General features: G+C 38.9%; 1 protein-coding gene across 1 annotated transcript; it reads left to right on the top strand.

Moving 5' to 3' along the window:
• Positions 1-1,895: 1,895 nt before the first annotated feature.
• LOC145498247 (voltage-gated inwardly rectifying potassium channel KCNH7-like) lies at positions 1,896-13,563 on the top strand. The gene is made up of 7 exons (XM_081478148.1): positions 1,896-2,183; positions 4,060-4,542; positions 6,303-6,693; positions 9,227-9,426; positions 10,030-10,282; positions 11,008-11,222; positions 11,898-13,563. Exons 2-7 carry the CDS (start codon positions 4,063-4,065, stop codon positions 12,204-12,206), a joined length of 1,848 nt encoding a protein of 615 aa, XP_081334274.1. The 5' UTR covers positions 1,896-2,183; positions 4,060-4,062; the 3' UTR covers positions 12,207-13,563.
• The last annotated feature ends 3 nt before the right edge of the window (positions 13,564-13,566 follow it).

Raw genomic sequence — 13,566 nt, 5'->3', positions numbered from 1 at the left:
ATGAATTTTTTGTAATAGTGTGCGATAGTGAAATATGTCTGTAAATAGTGTCAATTAATAAAAATCTGAAATCTGAAATCTCATTTTTTAGTATCAGTAGCTAATTCTCCGCTACTTTTTCGTGTCCGATGTGAGCGTTAGAGTTAGCGTTACAGTTAATGAGAAAGCTTACGTACGAAAGACTTGCTTTAAAGGAGCTACGTCACGATTTTCGCATCTCGAAAAAACTAGCTTAGTTTTTCAAGTTCGTCATTGTAGCGCTAGCGCTGACTCGAATACTTTTTCACCGTGGTTTTAAACATCTCCATTTATTTACCAATATGTAACACCGGAGTGGGAGAGTTAACGTTCAAAATCTGTTTACATGAATTTGTATTAGTAAAATCAAAGACTCAAAAAGTAATAGTTCAAAGTTCTTACCCAGTGGCGTATTGTAGTTTCTCGTGAGTCGTCCGGTTAGCACTATTACAAATTAGCTTTATGACGTTATATACAACGTTCTAATTACGCAACGTTGCAGTCATTTGCAGTCCTCATTCCGTTTTGATTTGTTCTTGCCTCTTAAGTGCTTTCTATCCTAGAACACGATCATTTTAAGGTTTTATTCCATATAAAGGCAACTCCTTACGACCCTAAAAAATGACTTTAAAAATCGTGACGTAACTAAAATCGTGACGTGACTAAAATGTTGTTTATTCTCGGGTTGCGTTATCTTTCACACTATCGATGTTATTCCTATATTTTTTTGTAAAACAGCTATACTTCCTTGAAATACAAATGGTCTGTTTCGTTTTATTCCAGTACGAAATATTGTATTCCAAACTCACATCTTGTAAAAGTATAGACTTGTCTCAGAACGGAAATTGTTTGAAATTATCAGGTGTTTAATTTTTTATTGTTTTTAGTTTTTGTGTTTCGATTCATACGTTCGTCTTATTATTACCATGCTGACTCGTTTTATGACAGGTTACCTTTGATGCAAGCGAATATACGAAATATCATTTATCTGAACTGCGGAGAAAGATATGAAGACATGATTGATCATCGCAATCAAAACCCAACAGCCGGAAAAAAAATTCATCTGTGACCAGCTCCCAGTTGGCTTGATATTATAAAAGTATAAAGGAATATCACACCTGAATTAAATAAAATGTTCTGCTCACAGTAGTCACTCTTGCGTAATTTGCTCAACAAAATTTTGAATTTTGAATCTTGAATTTTGAATTTTGAATTTTTTTCCTTGATCCGATCCGTGATCCGATACCTGATCCGATCCGTGATCCGATCCGTGATCCGATCCGTGATCCGATCCGTGATCCGATCCGTGATTCGATCCGTGATCCGGTCCGTGATCCGATCCGTGATCCGGTCCGATCCGATCCAGGTTTTGTCGACGCCGCAAGAAATGAATGGAAAGCAACGATTGGCAGGGAATCAAAAGTCCTCACCTGATCATGCTCCGCTTAAGCCCCACTAAGGAACGTGTTTCACAACAAGCTTGAAATAATTGAGCAATTACTTCTATAAAACTTGGCGTTGTTGTATAAATAACCAGTAAATAACCAGCTGAGTTTAGTGAATATCTGTTTATTTATTTTCACTGTCGATTGGGTTATTTTAGTCAAACCATCAATTTCTTAAATCTTTGACCAGATGGTTTCTTTATTTTGTTTTGTTTTTATTAAATCGAGCCGAGAAATTTCTATGCCCACGTAAAAATAATTACCTTCAAGGGAAGAGTTATTTGCATAAGCAAACTTATAAAGCACCAAATTAGCTTCAAAATTTTTCGGTGGCTTCAGATTGTTCAACTTAGTTCTTGTGTAAAATGCATTTATTAAAATTTGGAGGAATTATTTTGAGATTAAACATTTAGTCAGTCACCGAAATTTGTGCGAATAGGTGAAGTCTAGTCAATTATCGCATCTGATGAACTAACATCCAAACAAAAAACTCCATATTTTTCCACCTGGTTTTAAAGAATTCTCCATCTATTTGACGCCTTAAAATTAAGTTATCCACAAAGAAAGATGGTTGGAAGAGAGAACTGACAGCTTGTCTACAGAACGCGTAAATTTAACACCCACGGGTTGACATGTAATTCTTCATTAAACGCGAGGGAGCGAACTTACATCCAGGTCAGCGAAATTTCGAAGAAGACTACGAATGTCTGCACTAGTTAGGTAAGCCAATTCAAAAAAGGTCGACGTTATGATATTTTGCTAAAAGAACTAGTTGTATTTAGTTATAATAAGTATATAACCTTGTATTACTAGGCCAGTTAAGTCGTGAAACTGCAAAACATTTTTCATCAAGTCTTTTAATCAGATCGCAATTTCTGTTTCTGTTTTCACTGCAGGCTTAAATTCAATACGTTTGCACCTTTTTGCTTAGTTGTCTTGACATGTCAAAACCAAATCTAGCATCATTTGCATACAGGCAGCAAGAAACTGTTTATTTGAATAGGTAATTTGCTAAATTAAGGCAGAATATTTAGCAAATAGTCTACAGTAGCTGGTATTCCGTCCTTTTAAGTGAGACAAAAACTTCTCGTGACTTGAAGAAACGTTTTGTTTAAATATTTTTATGTATGCGCATTTAATTGAGGAAACATCAGCTTCCAGCAATTAATTATTACTAAGCTACGGTGGAAACTTTGTTTCACGTCAAAAATAAATTTCCTAACAAAGGCATGTGGAGCTAATTTAGGTGCACGGACTTACATGTTAACCAGATGAAGATAGGGGCTTTTTTTTTCTTGAATAACTGTTCACTACATGTTCGGCATTGATTACTATTCCTTTCTCGATGAACAAATCATTTTAATAATTTAAATTTACAAAGACCTAAAACTCTTCCCCTCCACATTTGTATGGAGGTAAAGCATAACTTCGTATAAGAACGTTTCTCTGAAAAGGTGGCATTTGATCGGCTTACTTTGGTCGTTTCTCTTCAGTGTATGTTTTGCAAGAGAGAAGTTTGAGTGACGCGTACCGCTAAGGTACGTAAGTAAAAAGTAGTTTCCAAAGGTTTTACTCGTATTAAGTAATTCACAGATACTAGATAATTCAAACTTGATCAAAGCATCCAGGTGCATAAAAAGCTCCCAGGGGGTTTCTAAAAATTGACATCGCACATACCAAGATGCATTTTAAGCTTCTGAAACTAATAAGGTCTTGAACTTTCATTGAAGCTCGTTAACGTTAAATTTCGAGATGGCACTTCTTTAAGGACGTTGAAGCCTTTGAAACAACCCCAGAACTTTCCACAGTGCCACTGGCAGAAAGTAAAAAAGTTGCGCTCTGTTTTAGAGATATTTGTTCTTATCAGCATTGCAAAGTGTTTCAATACAAGGAGTGGAATTTGGCCAATTTCCATATTAATGAGGCAAAACGTCTTTTCTATTTTTGTGATTTTCTCGAAAACTTTAAGGCAGGGTTCACACTACGTCGGAGAATTTGAAAACGCAGCTTTATTTCTAGGGTTTGGCCTACCGTCCAGGTAATCCGTCACGAAAACGGAGCTTTTCGAAAAATACGCTCTTCAAACCGTAGGAACTTGAAAACGCCGGCTTTTCATTTCATGTGGATGGAAAACATTTTGAAAATGGAGCTTTTCGAAAACGATGTCGTCGCGATAATAATGTGATTTCCTTCACCGAGTTTTCCTCAAACACAAATCCAAACTGGCCGGTGATTGTTGCGTTTTTTTTAAAATTCCTCTGGTGAAGAGTGGACGAAAAACATTTGATGGGTTTTCAGAGCTAGTAAAACCTCCGTTTTCAAATCCTCCGTCTTAATGTGGAAGGTAGAATTAAAAGGTGGCGATGGTACAATCGAAAATGGTCCCCTAAAAGTGTTTTTTAGGCAAAGTATCACTGAGGATTTTCGATTTTCCGCAAACTGCTGGCTATCGATTCTCGATATTTAATTTCTAAGCAGCGACTTAAATATTCTCAAGAAATTCTTGATCATTCATGGGATTTTCTGACCTCGCATAAAAATGACAGCATTAATTGAAATTCAATTAACTATTTTTATACCCGTGTCTCTGTTCCAGATCATGTCTTCTGTTGCCCTGGAATTTATCGCTGAATCCCAAATGCGTAATCTAACCAAGGATTACAAACCGAAGACTTCCTCGAGAACACAAATCGCTGACAAGATAGGAAAATGTGCGATTCCCCACGAGTCCATGTTCAAAGTGGCCTGGGACTGGTTCGTCCTCGCTCTGGTGCTGTTCACGGCAATTCTTATTCCTTATGAGGCGGCTTTCTTAGGCAACACCAAAGCGAAGCCAAGGAGGTCCGTTTGGCAGAAGATCTACTCGGGCGAACCGCAAGAGATCGTCAATCTAATCGTGGACTTGATGTTTATAATCGACATACTGATTAATTTTAGGACTACGTACGTGGAGAAAAAGTCTGAGGTAGTTGTGAGCTCGCCGAAGAAAATTGCCATCCATTATCTCAAGACATGGTTTATTGTGGATTTTGTAGCTGCCATCCCATTTGATTACTTCATACCGGACCAGGCTAACGGGGTAAGAATACAAGTCAGAAGAATGCACTGCAATACTTGCAAAACAAATTCAGACCATTTTAATTTCGGACAGAAAAAGGGTCCGAAAATAAAACAGTCTGAAATTCTTAACGAGTAACTGGCTTGTTAGAGATCGATTTTGCAATAAAAACTAACAATAAGAAGTAACGACTTTTCGACCTCTCCGAGGTCATTTTCAAGTGGGAGAAAGAGTATATAAACTTAGCATAAACATGTTTCTAACAGTAAAAAATAGTTTAAAAATGTTGCGAACGTTAGACTGCAACAAAACAAGTAAGAAAAATGATAAAAATATTTACGAAGTTAAAAAGGGAGGCCTACAACAATGAGACAATAAAGCCCCGGCCAAACGATCACAACATTTCAACACAACATATCGCAACATTATCGAGCGCAACGCAACATATTGCGCGCGTTTGGCCACCCTGCTGCGACGTGTTGCGACTTGTTGCGACATGTTGCGACATGTTAGGTGTTGTTGGCTCAAATTTGAAAATGATCAAATTTTTCATGCAAGATTTGTGGATGTTGCATGATGTTATAGTCGTTTGGCCAGGTTCGTGCAACAATGTTGTGCCAGGGCATGCGCACTAGTTCGATTTTCAACACCCAACATGTCGCAACACGTGGCAAACAGGGTGGCCAAACGCGCGCAACATGTTGCACCCAACAATGTTGCGATATGTTGCCTTCAAGTGTCGCGATCACTTGGCCGGAGCTTGAATTGCAAATGCTGGGCCAACAACGTTGGCATATGTTGTGTTGAAATGTTGCGATTGTTTGGGTGGGGCTTAAAGCAATACTAATAAGCTTAAAAAACTGATCTAAACAAATAATCTAGCGCGAATTGAATCACCTTTTGTTCAATGTTGGTTTTTGTTCTTTGATATAAATTTATCAATTAACAAACTGACGTCAGTTTTTAATGCGTCTGTCCTCTTATTGATGATAAATTGCGTCATAACATTGTCAAAGTGGCTGTGGAACCACGAGCCGCAGTAAACTCTGACAGTGTTATGACGCAATTTATCATCAATAAGAGGACAGACGCATAAAAAACTGACGTCAATTTGTTTTTTTACAATAACAAGACCCCAAAATGGTCAAATGCCGGGAATAAACGAGGGGATAAGACTCCGTAAACTTGCAGTAAACAAAGATAAGTGAATTTTATTCAAAATGACGCGAACATTGTCAACAGCTTTTCTCACTTTTTGATTGGCTACTAAAAAAGGCCATAGAATCTCATTGGCTAAAAAGTTGACAGTTTGACAGCTGAGAGTTGAACTTGAAAGCTTCCATAAATTAAAATTTTATCCGTCTGTACTCTTATTGATGATAAAAATGAGCCAATCAGCGCGCGAGGAATTAGACAGTTATTGTAAAAATGAAGTTTTGACACCTTTTTGAAAGTTGAGGACATGAAACAACGATTAACGTTGATATGATCTTTCTAGGAAAGTAGCCGGAATTCCGAAAACGGAAACGAGATATAGAATTGATAGCTTTGAGTACTGCGAATGCTGCTCAAAACACCAAGAATGGTAATTAACTGAATTTTAGCATTTTACCTATTTGATTTGGAGAATAGTAAGTTCGATTGTTAGTTTCATCAAGACTGTTTTCCTGCGTGAAAATTATTAACTGAATTGCTCTGACGGAGGACTTACGCCTGAACTTTGCTAAACTCGTACCTTTTTAACTGGCTATTTTTGTATGTTATTTTTATTTTCATCACAGGCAGCCTCCCTTACTGGGCTGTTAAAAACCGCTCGTCTTCTCCGACTTATCAGAGTTTCTCGCAAAATGGATCGCTATTCCGAGTACGGTATAGCTGTCATTTTCCTGCTGACGTCAATTTTCACTCTTATTGCTCATTGGTTAGCTTGTATCTGGCACGTGATTGGTCAGCAGGAAATCGAGTTATCGTATGGTTGGATTCAATCGCTCGCGCGCGAAGTGGACCAGCCAATAAATCAGTCAGAACCGGGCAGTGGACCGGGGTCTGGGACCCGGTACATCACTGCTCTATACTTTACCTTGACAAGCTTGACGAGTATCGGGTTTGGTAACGTGGCTCCCAATACTGACAGCGAGAAAATCTTCTCTGTTATGACGATGCTGATAGGAGGTACGAAAACACAAATCAGTAAGACCACTCCATGACAGGCATATTTTTTTTCTAGAAAGGGCCCATTATTTGTTTACGTGAAAGTTTTTAATTATGTGACATGGTTAAAATCATGCTATATAGAATATTTTGGGTTCATTGCAGAGATCTATCTATGCATAAGATATCCTGAAAATTTCAGGGACACAGGATTTTTCGTTATAGAGTTATTGCTGTTGGCGTGATGCCTGTAAAATGAGGGTTTAGTTGGGGCGGTCCTGTTGCTATGGTAACAGATGGTATCAACAACAGTGCCAAACAATTTCTCTCAGTGAGTAATATATAGATTTAGGCCAGCCTAAAAGCGTAGCTCCTGGGCCGGGTTGTTCAGAGCCAAATTAAGCTAACCCAGAAAAAGGTAGAATTTTGATTTGAGTTTTGTAACTTTGCGTTGAGGTTTTCTGTATATTGTTTAGCCTTCTGTTTTCAGTTTTAATAATCACTGTATACACAAAACAAATTCAGCAAAAAACATTTGTATAGAAGAAAAAGTTATAATTCGGTTAACTTTTAATCCTGGGTTAGCGTTAACCGGCTTCCGAACAATCCTGCCCTGTTTTCAACAAGTTAACCTAGGATGAGCCCGCGATCCAATCGAAAAACCAGCACTTGGTCAGCAGTCAACTGTAAAAAAACACTCGTCCTCGATGAGCTGTAAACTTGAGCCAGCGATATGGCCACGTGATGCTGATCAGCAGATACCTTGATTTGACAGGTGTCAATTGATCATAATTTGGATGTCCAATATCAAAGAAGTACACGGTAAACCAATGCTGCATATCTCTGTCAACCTATTATTTGGAGTATGGCCGCCATGTTGCGCGACTCCGTCGCCGTCGTGCGTACGCGCCCACGAGCAATAGCGCTAGCCATGATAGCCATGAGAAAATCAACTCATGGGTTTCTTTTTCTTTCCTATATGAGTATGGGGCTCCGCTTGGCGGCCCTTCGGGCCGCCGGAGCTCCGCTATTATCACTGAAGGGACTAATGAAAACGTTTCAAATAATGTTTAAAATTTCCCTTTTAAAGGTGTCGTACCACCTTAGGTCCTTCTCCAGTTCGCCTGGTTTTAGGTAATCGAGTTCACTTATTTGATAAATCCTGCCCGGTGGACAAATCTTGGATTTTTCAGTTCTAAAGCGAACTAAGAAATGCCGGTAACGATAACGAACACTCCTCACATACGGTTATTTATTGCATCAGCGTGCTGCATGTTTCTCTTACGAAAATAAATGGGTCTCTATCATGAGCCAGACGTCAAAGAGTCTAAACTTTAAAGGAGCTGCGTCATGACCTGCGCATGTGCAACATTTGGCACAACTTCATTACGATTCCCAAGTAGTCGCTATATTGAATTTTGCGAGGTGCGAGAATTTTGCTCGCATATAGCCATTCATTGTCCACGTTTTGAGGCTTTTTTCTCGTTTTAGTGTTTACGCCCTCAGAAAGTGAAGCCTGAATCTTCCTTCGGCCACTTCCAGTTCGCCGACCACCTCATGAAGACATCAAAACATGCACGAAAAACACTCTCTAAACCTCAAACGCGAACCAAAATCTACATCTAAATACTCCACAACAATCAATTGAGCTATTACAACTATCAAAAAAATAAACCACTCAAGGATGGCAAAGATATTTTCGGATAACGTTACAAAAGCGTCCTCCTCGACGATATTGAAAGTTTGAGGCTAAAACTTTCAAACTGTTCCGTGATCGGACGCGCATGCGCGGCCGTGACCAAACTTCTTTTAAGACTTATTTTCACTGATGGAAACCTAAAAGCAATCAGGTCTGGTCTTGTTAAAAATCACTATACTAGTGCACTGAAAACACGAAAAGGCTGTTATAATGGGATTGTACATCGACGAAGTTGTGATTTCCTATTGAAAAAATCTGGCAGGTATTTTTTGTTGTCGTTAATTTGTAGTAAGAATCGCTAAAAACTATTTCCAATTTACTCTCCCTTCAACAATTTACTTAATATCCCCATATTGGTGTTCTATTCTATGATTTTAAGAACGAAGCGTTTTAACGAAAAATACAAAAAATTTACCGCGATAATGTCCCGTTTAGTTGTGGTGGTCTCTGGCAACTAAGCGGTGAGCAACTTCTGTGAATATGTAGGACTAATTGCAAGAATACCTTGTTCTCCAGATATTTTTTAACTCTGCGTAACGAAGTACGTAGCGTACCCTGAGTTCTTAGACTGCACTTTGGAATAGTTTAAACAATTTAACTCAAAAGAATTCTATTTACATTGAAAGGAGTATCAGAAGAACTTGAGGTGCCAAAAATTCTAACAGCCCCTAAGTTCTTCGGGATTATTGAGCAAGGTGCCACAACCCCTGGACCACACCCCATTTTCGTTTAGCCAGTTTTCTCGTTCGTTTCTCGCTGGGCGCTCTGAGTGAAATTAAGAGAGCTTCTCATTGCCTAGGCCGGCTCCCTAGAACCTCAACACCTAAGTAATCGCTACACCTTTTTCTCCCTCAGCATTGTTTTACGCGGCCATCTTTGGAAACCTGACGGCGATCATACAACGCCTGTATTCCCGCACAGCCCGATATCACCGAGACTTGCGAGTAGTTAAGGAATTTATTGCACTGCATAACATACCAGAATGTCTTCAGGGGACCCTACGAGAATACTTCGCCCAGGAAAAGACCGCAGCCAAAGGGGACGACATTGAATCGGTATGAAAATGTGTACGTCACACGGGAGCTGTTGGCCCGGGGACTGAGTACAACAACAAAAGTTTAAATTCCAGTTTTGTCGAGCCCCATTTCAGGATTTCCGCCTTTCGATGAGGCTGTATAGAAGGAGGATGGGACAATAGCACCAAAAAACTCCCTTCTACTCCAAAAGTCTTATTCAGGTCCGCACACTTTGTTGCCGTTGTTGGTTTGTAGAGTCACTCGTCACGAGTGTGGGACAAAGGAGACAAGTCCCGGATGGGAGTCGAGCCCGTGCCCTTAAGGACAGCGGTCGGATATTCTAAAATTGAGCTACAGGATGTCATGTGATAAACTAGTTAATTTTGTATGGTTCAAATATGACACGTTTCCTGGATACTCTAGGACCAGGCAAAAACCTCCTGTAGGTAGTCAGAGAAAGGAAGCTGGTATTTTTGCTGTTTTGTTTTGTAGAGATATGGAGCTCCTGATTATGTAAGAGAACGTAAATGGTAAAAGAATATGTTGTTTATTCAACAATCATAGAAAGCAACCTAACTTCTCCAATTTAAAGGTCTCAAAGCTAATCAATGAAGAGAACATTTATTATTATTTCACCCTCAGATCATGTACCGCTTTCCAGAATCTCTCCAAGCGGACATCAGGGTTCATCTGAATCACAGCCTGTTTGAACAGTTTGAGATTTTCCGAGGCGCCAGCCAGGGCAGTCTCCGTGCTCTTGCAACCGCTTTCCATATCGAGCTGTTTCCTCACAAGCACTTTCTACTGAAAGAAGGAGACCAGGTTACCAAGCTTTACTTCATAGTGACAGGAACTGTGGATGTCACCAAGGGAGATCAGAGTATGGTGTATCTGGGTAAGGTCAGGTTACTAATGCGTACAGGTTCTGTTGCATTAAGGCCAGTAGACTGTATTCAGGAAAGCAACGTTAACCATTCTGCTTCTCATTTCATCATGAAAGTTAAGCACAGAAACATTTAAGGAATCGATGGAGCCAACCTCGAGCTGCCCTGTATTGATTTTGGACTGGGATGGTTAATGGGATGGAGGAGGGGGAAGCTTGTAGTTCATACTGAAGTCCTGTTCCTATTGCCATCGTTATAGCCATTCTCACTTCTAAAAAATGTTTTTTTTTTCCTTTAATAATATTTCTACTGATAAATAGGATAACTGACCCAGTGGGTTGAGCACTATAAGACACTTGAAAAACTGAAGAAATTGATAATATTTTAAATGGAAAGGCCTACTTATTTTCTACCCCAGCCCCTATTCGTTTTTCTTTCACCCACCCAATTTTTCCATCGTTTCCATTGACTGGGAGCCTGGAACAGTGAACTCGCTATACATTCCCTCTCTTTTGACCGGAAACTTTTGGGTTAAAGTAATTTTGCTTCTTTACACCCTGAAGTAATTAAGCAAAGTAAGTAAGTAAGCAAAAGTGCTTTCTGCACGGCACTGCTCGTTAGCTTTTGAAACAGAAGAAGAACTAGCGGGGAAAAAAAAAAATATATATATATATAAAATAAAAATGTCACGTCGCGAAATTAATGGCCTTTGATAGTATCTTGTCCATGTATTCAGGTCCAGGAGATATCGTTGGTTGCAACATGACGTCACGTCGTAGCAGGCCTGATAACCACTGTAAATCACGAGCAAGCCTGCTCTCTAAGGTTAGTTCCCAGGTCCACATCATTGCTTGGCAGGATCTTTTGCGAGTCATGAGGGTGTACCCTGAGATCAGGACGCGTATCATGGAACAAATGGTGCTCGCGTTTGAACTAGACTCTAATGATATGGTAAGTGATCTGAGAATAAAAAAAAGACGACTTGCAGTCTCATCATGGTTTGGAATAACATGATGATAGAGCGGTTTTCATTTGAGTGTCGAAAAGTAATTGTTTTGCACTTTCTACGCTTTGCGTTTGGTTTAAAAACTCGCGCCACTTTTTCATCCAATCAGAAGTGAAACCAAAACCAATCGTGACTCACACGCATGCGTTTTCCCACGCTTTGCGTCAGCTACATGTAATGACTTCCAGTTTTGATTAGCTCACTGTATTATCTGTGCCCTGTGATTGGCTATAGCGATTACCTTGCTTTTGGTTTTACGACACTCAATTGAAAACTGCTCCTAAACATCGCTTCTTGAAATTTAATTCAATTTGATTCAAAATTTTCGAGTTTTCTTATAATTCGTAAGGCTATCTCTGTAAAATGTTCGTTCTCGGCTATCACCCGACCCACCAGTATTTTTGTTTTTGTTTTTAAAGTAACAAAAAAATATTTTCGATTCCTCATTGGCTGCTCCCATTTTTCGGATGTTCTCAACTTTAATACGCTTCTTATACACCTTCAAGTGGTTGACAATGTGTTGATATCCAACTAATCAGTTGGCGCGTACTCCTATAAAAGCATGAGTGTCACGTTAAAGCAAACTGCACACCATGTGTTTTCTGTTTTCCTTACCACAGGAAGATCATGTGGTTAGGCAAGAAGATCAACGAGCTTATATCGACATGCTCCAAACAATCACTGAAGAAGACAGTTTGTTAGTGACAGCTCCCCGCAGGCGAGGAAATGCGAATGAAAACTTGCCTAGTGACCAGAAAAATGCTTCATTTTCGACAGATGTGCACTTGGAAAAGATGGAAAAGAGACTTGCACTGGTGGAGGGTTTACTAGGCAAGGTTCTCGAGTCATTGAAGAATACAAATAGTGGTTTGGCACCCAAAAAGATTAAATCAACGAACGATTTGGAAATTGCCACCTCGTTTGTGTGATTGACGGTTATCGCCTTGACAGAATTTGTATTGTAATAATTATCGCTTCGACATATAATTTGTATTATAATAATTATTGCCTTGATATAATGATATATTATGATAATTATTTAAGGTTTTTACTACTTTTCACTTTCTGTTAACGTTACGGAATATTTTCTGCATGGATTGCATACAGTAATGCTATTGGTGGTTTTCGTCTATTTTACAAAGACTATTTCTTTTTTGGCATAAAAACATCGAAAAACTAGGTTTATTATCAGGTTAATTTATTATCAGGTTGTAGATCAGGAAATAATCAACATTCTGTGTAAATTACCCCTGGAAAGCGTTTTTCAAGACCCGATATTTCAAAATTTGAGAAAATTACAGTAGTTAGTCTACAGCCCACATGCTGATGTCCCTCCTTGTGAAACTAATAGTATGACGGCCATAAAATTGAAGCAAACGTAACGTTGATTCTACGAGTATTAAATAAGCTTTTAAGAAATTGCTTCCGAGTTAGATTATCAACTGAGTCTGAAAAACTGAAACGGTGAATGAAATAGGAATATCTAACACATGTAAATGTAGATAAATGTTTTTCACTTGGAGAGTTTATGGAAATATTTCTTAGCTTTGTAGGAGTTTGGCGGAAACACAAGAATTGTGATGGTATGTAATGAAAAGATAACATGCTGAAACAACTTATGTCTGAGGGTAGGTCGTAAGATATAACTTATATTTGAACTCTGTAGCGTTCTTTAATATCACTTAACTTGTAAGGTTTCGAAAAAACAACAGGACAACGATAAAAGTATACAAGATGTAAATCAGATTTTGCTTCCAGTAGTGAAACATTTTCCTTTGCCATCACATGTTAGTTGGAGGTATGCCCTATTACTGCTATATAAAGTACTATCCCGGGAGAAAATTACGGGGAAACCTCGCCTCTCAACCAGTTGGAGCGTGGAAACGGAGTACTGCCATGGTTTTCCGAAGGCATTGTCTGCGTGCAAAGCAGTCAACATAAACAGTAACAGCTCTAAATTGCGACGATGGCCCTACCTTTGTCGAGCAGTTTGTTTAAAAGACCTCCTCGAAGATTCGAAATCAAAATTCTTTTCTCTTGTAGCTAGAAATCCTAGCAGTATCGTAGTAGAAGGTAAACACGAACAACCAATGACTTTAACATCATTGTTTACATTTGGAGTCGCACTTACAAAAATTGAAAGCGATGAAAAATGTTATACTCTGTGATCAAGTTTGCCTTTCACCTAGTCATTTGGAAAGCGTTTGTTTTCGAACCAGATGGTCTTGTCTAGAGATTTTACCAGTCGCATTTGCGTAGTATTAGAGAATTATCAGATTTCACAAACAG

The sequence above is a fragment of the Orbicella franksi genome, chromosome 9 (assembly GCF_964199315.1).
Source record: "Orbicella franksi chromosome 9, jaOrbFran1.1, whole genome shotgun sequence".
Taxonomy (NCBI): Eukaryota; Metazoa; Cnidaria; class Anthozoa; order Scleractinia; family Merulinidae; genus Orbicella; species Orbicella franksi.
This window is presented reverse-complemented; position numbering and strand designations above follow the sequence as displayed.